The 12,316-nt window shown below is 38.3% G+C and overlaps 1 protein-coding gene across 15 annotated transcripts in view; it reads right to left on the bottom strand.

Annotated features, from left to right (window-relative positions):
* KDM4C (lysine demethylase 4C) overlaps nucleotides 1–12,316 on the bottom strand; it is a 411,111-nt gene that overhangs the window by 322,429 nt on the left and 76,366 nt on the right. For all 15 annotated transcript variants that reach the window (XR_012037932.1, XR_012037934.1, XR_012037931.1 and 12 more), the window contains one exon: nucleotides 3,975–4,024. Coding sequence is in view for 12 of the 15 variants with exons in the window: in XM_072841289.1 (XP_072697390.1) it covers nucleotides 3,975–4,024 (50 nt within the window). In the remaining 3 variants the exon portion in view is untranslated. The remainder of the gene's footprint in view (nucleotides 1–3,974; nucleotides 4,025–12,316) is intronic.

Raw genomic sequence — 12,316 nt, 5'->3', positions numbered from 1 at the left:
CCTAATTTCCCTCCATAATAATTCCTCCCTGCTTGCTGATATTCCCTTCCTGAATTCTTTCTTAACATTCTCTGCTGTCACTTCTCAGAACTGTCTTTCACCCTACATTACACTAGCTTGGTTTATGTTATGTATTACTGACCAGTGTCTAAAATCCTACTAGGAACATAGCCAGACATAAAATATTCAGATATATTTAAACATGGAAAGTGGTATCTGACACTAAATTTTGAGGAAAGTAAGCTTAGGGATTGTTGTATGATTCTTAATGCAACTCATCTGATAGAAAGATAAAAAAAAAAAAAAACACACATACTGACACACCACACATTGATCTCCATGCCTAAGGAATGAGTTAGACATGAAGGTAGAGAATATATCATTGAACTTCTTCACTTTTTATGGCCTAGAGGGCCCCTTAAATTGATTATTTATATCATGGATATTTTTATTTATTAGCCTTTCAAAACCAGGCATTTTAATATAATATTTTCAGACCATCAACTAAATGAATGCTTATGGGAATAAGGTATTTATCATTTGGAGAGCAGATAAAAGTACATTTTCTTAATTCCAAGACAGAGGTATAAGAACAGGTCGATTTAGAATCTGTTCATAAAATTAAAATGACTTGTTATTTATTGCTGCTCTTCTAGTCTCTTGATAGCAGGTTTACAATCCCTATTAGGTCAAACCCCTGAAGAGATTTGAAGATGGCTTCCCAGAAATCCACATCTATAACCAATTTTGAGTATAATTTCAGAAGTCCACAGACACCCACAGACCCTTGTCCACCTCCTGGAACAGGGACCTCTGCAAATTAGGCTAAGAATCTCTGTTCTACAGGCTTAAATTAAAGACTACTAGTCATAAAACACATACACATACCCCAAAACTATTTTAAAAACTGAATTAATCCTTCATAATCATGACTCTTCTGTTCCGATTTTGTGAAACGTTGTTTTAAAATAAGTCACAACTAAAATACTTGCTAAGTATAAGAATTCACTTCCCTTACTGCCATCTGAAACAAAATTCTCAATGATTATTCACACTTCCAAACTCAGCTGCACAAAGCCCTAATACATATATTCTTTTCCCAATAACCAAAATTTTGACCACAGCAAATCATCTTCAATTTTTTTAATATTGGATGGTATTTTATCCACAATAAAAGACTAATGGAATACAGTCCTTGGCAAAAAATTTTAGTTGTTCCCCAATTTACTTTAATCCATACTTTGCTTAACTCAATAGAACAGCAAAGATACTGTCTTCTTTCTAAAACAGATGAATTTTAGACATTCTAAAAAGTGAAAATGTTCAAAACTGTCATTCATGATTTAATATTATACCTCTATTCTCCCTTATACTTTCCATTCAATTGTATCAAGCCAAAAATTAGAAAGAATATAATGACATTATAGGCAAACATAACAAGTATAAAAATTGCTACAATTCACTTGAGTTTTTTATTACACTTATGTCTATACAATATTGAAAAAAAAGACCCTATATAAATGAGAAAGCAGCTGAAGGGCAAAATCAAACTCCTAGCTTTATTAGATGCAAGCCTAATGTCTTTTAGATAAAATATTTGTAGGTGCCACAGTCAATCAAGATTTCAATAGAAACTAAAGATGAAAGCATTCATGCATAAAAGGCAAGTGTGATAATTATGATGTGCAGACAAGATAATGGAAAATATCCTAGGCTGCTTTTCATTTTCTGTATCAAGTGCTGCCTTGACCTAGACATCATATAATGTTCTATCACATTTACTGCATTATTTTATCATTTTAATTATTTAGCAGAATTCAATTAATTTGGCTGGCATCTGCTCAGTCAGGATGGGAATCCTCTACTGTCTCATAGGTCTTTTCCCTGTGTCATTTCTCAAAATAATCCTGCAAAACAGTTTTGAATAAACGAGCAATTGATTTGAAGTTCTTGTACGTCCTTCAAGTTTATCAACTTACTGATTAAACAAATAGCACCCATTTTCCTAGAGTGTTGTCATTTTCAGACAGTTTATGTCAAAGCTTTCGCAGACAATTTATAGTAGGAATTTTAGTGTAGGGACGCCTGGGTGGCTCAGTGGTTGAGTGTCTGCCTTCAGCTCAGGTCATGATCCCAGGGTCCTGGGATCGAGTCCCGCATCGGGCTCCCTGCATGGAGCCTGCTTCTCCCTCTGCCTGTGTCTCTGCCCCTCTCTCTGTGTGTCTCTCATGAATAAATAAACAAAATATTAAAAAAAAAAGAAAGAAATTTTAGTGTGTGGCTCTATACTATAAAGTTTACATTAGCTCCAGTTCTCTGGTGGTAAGGCAAATAGAAAATGGTGGAATAATTATTACAGAGAAGATGATAGTTCAGTATATAGATTTAGCATAAAGTTCAATGCCTGTGTATTTAAGGATTATGGTAATCATTTTCTCAGCTGTGTTCTAATCTATTCTTCAGAACCAGGATTCATCCACCTTAATATTCATAAAAATGGTCCCTAACGAAGTTCAAGATTACAATTACATTGCTATTATTATTACAATGTATTAGATTATAAAAACACTATGACTTTATAGTCATTAGCCTGCCAAAATTATAATAATGCTTCGGACAAATGTGATACTGTAACTGTTCCTTCTAAACTCTTCTATAATTTGGGGGAAAGTAACTTTTAGATACCATTAACAATTTCTGTTCAGAACTGTCAAGTCAATGAAAGGGGTTTTTCAGTGTCCCCATTTCATTATTAAATGAAAGCATATGTAAGACAGAAACAAAAATCCTTTCCTAATAAAAGGCAAACCTAATGCATCAATAAAATAGATCAGCACCTGACTAAAAGGACAATGGTCACTTGAGGATTTGATCCTGGATAAAAGCAGAAGGTTTTACACTAGTTGTCACTCAGATGGAACTTCACCTTCCCTTAGAAATAAGTCACTACCAGCCTACTACTTCCCTGGTAAGGGTGGCTAACAAAACAGATGAGATTGGCAAGGGGTGAATCGGATTCTGGCTTGCATAAACAGATATGGCAAGGTTGTCTTCTGCATCTTAAAGACAGAAAAGAGGAAGGCACTTTCTGCAGATACAAGTAGGTACAGAATCAAACCATTAATAGAGTCTTTCATTCTAACCCTTATGAAGATAGACAAAACCACAAAAAATTAAAATTCAAGTTCCAGTAAGGTATATTTAAATTTACCAGTCTAAGAAAGCATATACTCCGTTTATTTGGTTATCTGGGGACAGTCATCTTAATACTTCCATAAGAGCAATCCCAAGGCCAGGGGGCCAAACTAGGAGTCAGAAGGAGATTTAACACAACCCTTTGGTGAAATGATATAACAGCATGAAAAGTATTCATAAAATACCTGCACCCTGAGATGCAACATTAATACTCTTTGGAATTTATCTCGAGTGTAACTTAAAAGAAAGGAAAATGGGATCCCTGGGTGGCTCAGTGGTTGAGCATCTGCCTTTGGCCCAGGGCATGGTCCTGGGGTCCAGGGATCGAGTCCCACATCGGGCTCCCTGCATGGAGCCTGCTTCTCCCTCTGTCTGTGTCTCTGCCTCTCTCTCTCTCTCTCTCTCTCTCTGTGTCTCTCATGAATAGGTAAATAAAATATTTAAAAAAAAGAAAGAAAGAAAGAAAAATATTAGCCCAACAATGTTAAATAAAAGTTATATATACACAAAAGTTATATAAAAGGGAAAAATTGGAAATAATCAAAATAGGTTAAGCACAATCACTTGATGAAATACTAAGGAGCCAAAATAAAATAATCATGAAGCTTACTAGGAAGAATATTCACAGGGTAATGTGAAAAAAAAATTAATTGTTCTATTAGAAAAACATTCAAAAGTCATTAACCTGAAAAGAGTAAAACTAACTAACTAACATTACAGTAAAAATACCTCAAAAACAAAGAATCTACCCAGATGAAAAACACAGAAAGCAAGTTTACCTTGAGCTAGTCTTTCGAGTCGTTTTCCATGTTCCGGGGGTATCGCATACCTAAAATTGTAAACATAAATATAAAATTTTAAACATAAATAAAAATTTTAGGTTTATAACTGCTCAACTAGTATCCTGAGATAATGTTGTGCTAAAAAAAAAAAAAAAGGCATCAAATTCCACTTAAATGAAATGAACAGAGATTAGAAAACCAATAGCAGAGTCATATCCCTTGGACACTAAACCAAAGAAAAACAAACTGGAAATCACCTATTTCAGTGCGCCAGTTCACCATCCCAACGACATTTTACAGATTAGGGAACAAAGGCCTAAGGCCAGTAAACTACTGGGACAAGGGAAGCAGCTAGCCATAGCAGGGAGACCAGACCTCCTTTTCTAACACTCACAGCACACTAGAAATCCAGGGCTATTGTTAGTTGTATGTTTTATGTTTTGTTGTTGGTTAGTTTTGCCTTTGTTTTTAAGAAAACCTAGGTTGTTGTGCTTTTTTTTAACCTTTTAAAATGTTTTTATTGACAAGCAAGACAGAACACAAAAGTATTATACCAATATTCATATTTCCACCAAACATTTCTAAGAACATTATACTTTTCCAATAGATTTTTTTTAAGATTTATTTCAGAGAAAGAGAGAAAGAGCACAGCAGGGAGAGGGAAAATAAATCCTCAAGCAGACTCCCCGCTAAACACATAGTCTGGCTCAGGGCTTGCTCCCAGGACCCTGAGATCATGACCTGAGCCAAAATCAAGAGTCAGAAGCGTAAGTGACTGAGCCACCCAGGCACCCCTCAGATAGATTTTAAATTAAAATTTACCAGAGATAAGAGAGCAGTGTTTGTGGCTTTTATGACTTTAAAAATATTTTTTTTGAGATTTATTTATTTAGGAGAGAGAGAGTGTGTGCACAAGAGCGGAGGGAGGAGCAGAGGGAGAGGGAGAAGCAGACTCCCCGCTGAGCAGGGCACCTGATGCAGTCTTAAAAGAAGTCAATCCCAGGACCCCGAGATCATGACCTGAGCCAAGTGTAGACACTTAACCAACTGAGTCACTCAGGCGCCCCTGATTTTATGACTTTTAAAATCTTGATTATAGAAAAAAAAAATGCTCACCCTTAAACAGAAATACTCATTTCTAGTTCCTGATATTTTCAAAAGTGAAAGAGTTGAACTTATCTACTGGGAACTAACGTATTTTAAAACAACAGTCTCATGGGGCACCTGGGTAGCTCTGTGTGGAGCCTGCTTAAGATTCTCTCTCTCTCTCAGGGGATCCCTGGGTGGCTCAGCGGTTTGGTGCTTGCCTTTGGCCCAGGGCATGATCCTGGAGTCCCAGGATCCAGTCCCACATCAGGCTCCCTGCACAGAGCCTGCTTCTCCCTCTTCCCGTGTGTGTGTGTGTGTGTGTTTATGTCTACCATGAATAAATTTAAAAAAAAAATAGATTCTCTCTCTCCCCTCCCTCTGCCCCTCCTGCTCACTCACTCTCTAAAAAAAAAAAAACTCTTGATTTATTACACAAATAATAAATATTATGGGCAGTTTAATGAGGAAATGTAAGGATACTAAAAATAAAGTGATCATTTCATGTTTTAAGTAAAAATGATGTTATTCTTAAGACCTACATTTGCTATGTTTACTAGCTCAATATATATTAAGTACAAGTTACTTTTTACTAAAATAATTTTTCTCATTTTACTTAACACCACACTTGGTTGCATTTAATGCCACTGATAACATATGCAAAACTTAATTGGATCCGATATAACTAGGCAATTTTCTAAAAGAAAATTCAACCATATATCTGCTCCTTAAGGCACTGTTAATGAAATTATTCCAACTGAATTGGGGAGATAAAATTTTAGCATAAGCTAATGACAATCATCCAATTTATTTATTCACTGGCCACTTCTTACCAGTTTTTAATCCCCAGTTTACGTCATCTTATATACCCAGAAAAGGGATATATATATATATATATATATATATATATATATATATACACACACACCCCAGACAAAAGGGTCATGTTCCCCATAACATACATAAACACACATGTGCAGTACACACACATACACACACTTGCACACATGTAATGGATATATGCTTGCCCAAAAATGGTTGGACACAGATGGAGGTATACATCCAGAATCACTTTTCTGACAATTGGCATCCAAGTTAAAGCTCATTAATCTGAGATTCAACCATCTACTTAAAGAAAATATAAACATATATACCAGTGTAAATATAAACATAAGTATAAGCATACACATAAGAATAAAGAATAGCTTCGACATAGTCTTCCAGTTAGTCTACAAGACAATAATGAAAATCACATAGCCAACACTTATAGTAAAGTCATCTTCTAAAAGGATATTTATGAAACTTCTCTAGAGGCTAATGATCAGAAAGATTCTCTCCATATATTACACATGTAACAAACATTCTTTACACTGGATGCATGACCATAAGGCATTAAGTGTGTCCCCTTGATGCAGCTTACCCTTTAAAAACCACTAAGGTGTAAATGACCACTACATGTTTGTTCCCCATACTCTTCCAAACTACCCTCCACAGTGTGCTATAGTCATCTCTGCAAACTACAGCTGATCGTGACAAAGCCCTGGACCTCTGAGAGCTGACTGCAACTTGAAGGACAGAAGACAAACTGCTCTAAAGGACACATAGGCCTGCCACAATCTTGACAACTTTTCTGATGTTCCAATCAAACCTGCTCTTTGGCTTTAACAAATCATTTGAAGTTCTTTCCAGTGCCCTTGCTTTTTCACATCTCCACTATTTTCCATTCCCTACTTCTTGATTTTACAGGCCCTCAACTTTGTCAATGAAAATACACATTCCTTTTTCCAAGCTCAGCCTGAGTAACCCCAGGGAGATCTTCCCCCTTTCTCTTTTGCTGTATTACCTCCACCATGACACTCAGAATTTATTCTTTTTTTTTAACTTTTTGCCTCCCGGTCTCCTCTCAAGCTCCTTAGTGGCAAGGGCCAGTGTCCTTTCCCTAAAACAAAGCACCAGTTAAGCGGATGCTCAGTGTTTCCTGACTTTTTGCCACTCTCAAGTGATGAATCATGTTCCTGATCCTCCAGAATAGCAGGTGTGGAGGAAAGGAAGGATATGGGCAAAAGAAAAATACTCCCACATTTTTCATTTCCATTCACCCGGGAATCCATTGCAACCTGAATCCTATTTTTATCATTCGTGATATAAGTGCTTGGACAAAAGTTGCCACATTTTCCAGTCCTTACCTGCTTGGTCCTCTCTGAAATTTTTGACCAGATCCTTGAAACACTCACTTCCTTTGGCTTTCATGAATCCAACTAATTTCCAAGGATTTTCTACCTTGTGCTCTTGCCGAACCTCAGAGTGACATTTTCTACAACTCCATGTTTTAGTGCTTCCACATTTCTCCCTGAGGGAACCACCTTCACTCAAGGCTTTAAAATCTTCCTTGTGCAGTGCTGAACCACAACTCCATTTTAAGCATCTCTCGTGAGCTCTGAAACTCTACAATGAACCAGCTATTCAACAAATCCATTTGGCAGCCCTCTAACACAATTTGTCCAAAGCTTAATCTTCCAACATCTTCTTGGCAGACCTGCTTCTCCTCCAGTTCCCCATCCAACCAACTGTCCAAAATGTGGGAGTTGTCTGTGGTTGTACTCCCCTTATTCAACCAATCCCCAAGCTTTATGTGTTCTGCCTTGTACCTGTTCAAGAGAGACCCATGAATCTCATGCCTTTATTTCTCTATCCCCACTACCACCACCTTGATCCAGGCCACCATGCTCTACCAGACATAGTACTGCTGTATCTTAATTACCTTGCCTCTGGCCTTGCCCTCTCTAGTCCACGTAGCCCAATCAGATAGTGTCACTCTCCTTCCCTCTTTAAAATCTATGTAACAATAGAAACTTGTAACTAAATAGAGGCAAGTTGGAGGGCCCAGATGCAGAGGGGTTTACTACAATGAATGACCTCAGTGAGAGGAGTTCTAGTTCCAGGGCCCAGTTTAGAAGTCTCAAAAACACAAGATCAAATTCATGACTCCCTCTTTAAAATGGTTCTGTCTCCCAACATTCCTATTTCAGTTCCTAACTCCATTTTCCCTTAGCCTTCCAAACTAGAACTGTCAACCAACTCTCCCTTATTTCTCAATCTCTCTGTCTCCACTGCCAGTCACAAATTCTATCCACTCTATACACAAAACCTCATATACATCCTGTAGCATCGCGTCAATTTCAACCTTGATTTGCCCCCAACCAGCCCACTATAACTGAACTCTCTGCTGGCACCTCTCTGGGCAGCCAGAGTATTCCAAACTTTTATTACTTATTGCCTATCTTTCAAGGACACCCTCAACACACACACACACACACACACACACACACACACACACACACACACACAATTTAGCTCTAGCCTTAAATATCAAATAGTCTGTTCTCAGTAGGTTGGACTATGAATTATTCTATCACTCACATGGGTTTTGACCTCACTCCTTGCTTCAAACAGTCCCTTCCATTCCACTTCAAATCCCAGCCTTCCAAGCCCAGATTCCACCTCCTTGAAGTTTTAGTTTTCACTGACCATTATAAATCTCGGCAATCTCATCCTTTTCTTTATCCCAGCATCCTTCTGTTATATTTTTCATGTAATATTTATCATCTACTACTTTACAAAGCCAGCTGCCGTTCAGTGTGCATAAATCACTTTTGACTGGATACCCATTGAGTTCTATGAGGGAGAGAATGCCTACCATGACCCAGAAATTTTCAAGAGTTATCCTTTTTAATGTACCTTGTATAGTGAGTACCCAGTTCATAGCCAGGCACTCTACTATGTACAATTGTTTGGTTATGCAGCTAATACTTAATTCTTTGAGGATATGAATGTGTCTTGCCCTTCTTTGTATTCTTTGAAACCCACCAAATAAGATGTCTACCATTGTATACCCTCAAGTACTTACTGGTGTGTTGAAATTATTAATTGTTCATTTAACCTTTAAGACAGTGTTTTTGTTTCAAAAATAATTAATACTGCCAACAATTCTGCTAATATTAAGAAAGTATGAATCACTAATGAACTACAAACACACTAATTAGATATTTACAGGATGATGTTTTATTTAAAACTAATTTTATGAATTAAAAATCTAATTTGAAGGCCAAGGAAAATATCATAATCCCTCTAAGCACATCTTTGGGTGGTTTACTCAAAGAAGACACCTAAAGTGATGTTATCCTGATGGGTGTAATAAAACACTATCTTGGATGAACAATATCAGGCTGACCTTTCAAACTGTCAGTAGGCAAGGCTGTATTTTTCAAAATGTAATAGGTCCATTTGTCTGATTCAGGTTTTCCTTATGAAGTGGTCACTCTATTTCTTTTCAAGATATGCTCAGTCCGTAAGTCCATTAGAAGCTCATTTTCCAGCACTTCTCAAAGAGAAACTCCTACTTTTCAGATCACTCCCTGTAAGTCTCCCTAACTTGGTGGGGGGAAGGGAGGGGGACCCTGGGGATGTCACTAATGTGCTTAGAAAGAAATGTTCTCAGGCTCCCCCACCTGCTCCACCCATACCTCTGTCACTGTGCTGTCTGACATAGATAGCCGCCCGAGTCCCTCCATCAGTCTCACTAACATGCTACTGGCACCTCCTGTAACATCCACAGCAGTCTTATCAAGCCCAGAGCACAGAGGGCAAAACCTCTTCCAGGTCCGTGCCATGCTCAGGCAAATCAGTCCTAAAACAAAGGGCTGCTCTTTACTCCCTTCCCTTAACTAAGGCTGTATGTGATATAACCCTTTCCTCCTCTTTCGTTTACATTTCTTCTTGCTGTTTCTCTTACAGTCATCTCTCAAAAAGAATAAAGCTCACATCCCCAAGGACAGTTTTCTGACAGACAACTAGTCTAAATTGATCCTCCCCACTTTTACCTGACTTGTTCTCTACAGTTACTAAGGGCTGGAAAACTCAGTGAAAAGATTAACTGACCAATAAATACTGTAACAGTTCATCACAGCCACCATTTATCGAGCATTTATAACACCAGACCTGGTGCTAAGATCCTGTAATCCAAGTTCTACTGCTACCACCTCCACTTTACTGATGAGGAAAACAAGGCTTAGAAGGATTAATCTACTTGAGTAAGAAGGGTAACAAGAAGGGTAACAGAGGTGACATCCAAGGCCAGACCAATGTGACTCCAAAGCCTAAAATATGCTTTCCAGGCCCATATTCCATTCCTGTTTCCGGACCAATCACCACAAAGATGCCAACCAGAAGGAAGTAAGGGGCCTAATAAACCCCTCTCTCTCCAAGGACATATACAATGACTACTGCAATTATTGGAGGGTAATCCAAATTTTGGAAGAAAAAGTCTTCTGCCGGCTGCTAACAAAACAAATTCCAATATTCACACAGAGTAATTCTCCCAGCTACCCTTCCTACCACTATCCATTTTTAAAGCTCACAACTGGAAACAAAAAAAATCACTGAGATCTCAAACTAAAATTACAATGTGCACCAACCAAAAGCATTTTAAGACAAAAGCATTTTATTTTAAGACAAAAGCATTTTAAATAAAATATAGATATAAAAAACAAAGCCATTAAGCCACTACTAAGTTTTCCTTTGATTCTTCTTACAAAGAACTTCATGAATCAAAAAGTAAAGTACCTATTTATATTTCACAAAACTCAATATTTCCAAAGTGGTTACTTTACAATATGCTTTTTAGTCATGGCATATTCCTAGTTGTGTCAAAAAGAAGGCTGCACAACTGTGGATTTTATATGTGTGATTATGTTACATTTTCACATTACTGATGAAGCTAACAAGTTTTAATATTGTGCATTTATTAAAGTTTAAGCGTTCATATTTTAAATTATAAAGTCTTATTAGTTAATTGCAGAAAATAGAAGATCGCTTACTTCATTTGCAGTTCTTAAAAACAAAAGTATGGGGCAGCCCTGGTGGCTCAGCGGTTTAGCGCCGCCTTCAGCCCAGGGTGTGATCCTGGAGACTTGGGATCGAGTCCCACATCAGGCTCCCTGCGTGGAGCCTGCTTCTCCCTCTGCCTCTCTCTCTCCCTCTCCCTCTCTCTCTGTCTCTAATAAATAAATAAAACCTTTAAAAAAAAAAAAAGTATGTGAGAAACAGAAGTGCCAGGCTACCCCTTCCAGATAAGGCCCTCACTGCATTCTCCAAAGGAAGGCTCCTCACCCCCTCACACTTACCCAAAATCATGTTCCCTCCCTAAACATCATGGTCCCTGGAACAGGAGGCAGTAGTGGTCCATATCCAAGGAATGATCCATACATGAATGTAAAAGCCTGATCCTCTTGCCTTATCCTGGAGCAATTCTGAAGGGACTTGCCAGCTCCAGTGCCTGCCTGTGTGATCTGCCCATGGCTCTACTGCAACTTAACTTCCCTTGACGCTCAGTCCTGCCTTCTATCACCCTCACAGGTATTGTCCAATTTGGCACACAAATCTGAGTTTCAAAGTAGGCTTCCTGAGCAACCTGAGTTACAATGAATATGTCTGTAAGGAGGTGGCACTTAAAGCCAGGCATCTAAAAGCATGGCCTAAAGAACAAAGTATTTGAACTGAGGCCCTACAAGACTTTAAAAAAGCCCCTGAGCAAAGGAAGAGCTTAGCCCCACCCTTATTCTATCTTAGAGCCTGTTTCTTAACAGAATAATTAAATGAAAAATACCAGCCACATCTAAATGAAAAATACCAGCCACATCTACAGACAGTTGTAAGTCGGGAAACTGCAGGAAAAAAAAAAAAAAATTCCTAACAAAGAAGTTTCAGTGAATAGCTGAGCATTAAAAATGTAAGCAACTAAAAAAAAAAAAAAATGTAAGCAACTGGGCAGCCCGGGTGGCTCAGTGGTTTAGCGCTGCCTTCAGCCTGGGGAGTGATCCTGGAGACCAGGGATTGAGTCCCATGTCGGGCTCCCTGCATGGAGCCTGCTTCTCCCTCTGTCTGTGTCTCTGCTTCTCTCTCTCTCTCCTCTCTGTGTATTCTCATGAATAAATAAATAAAATCTTTAAAAAAAAAAAATGTAAGCAACTTGGGCACCTGGGTAGCCAGTCAGTTAAGCATCTGTCTTTGGCTCAGGTCATGATCCTGAGTTCCTAGGATTGAGCCCCACATGAGCCCCGCTCAGGCTCCCTGCTCTGTAGTGAGCCTGCTTCTCCCTCTCCCTCTGCCTGCTGCTCCCTCTGCTTATGACTGCACTCTTTCTCCCTGTGTCAAATAAATAAAATCTTAGAAAAAAAAATGTAAGCAACTCTTTT

This window comes from Canis lupus, chromosome 10, assembly GCF_048164855.1.
Source record: "Canis lupus baileyi chromosome 10, mCanLup2.hap1, whole genome shotgun sequence".
Taxonomy (NCBI): domain Eukaryota; kingdom Metazoa; phylum Chordata; class Mammalia; order Carnivora; family Canidae; genus Canis; species Canis lupus.
The sequence above is the reverse complement of the archived record's forward strand: the minus strand, read 5'-3'. Positions and strand labels throughout refer to the sequence as shown.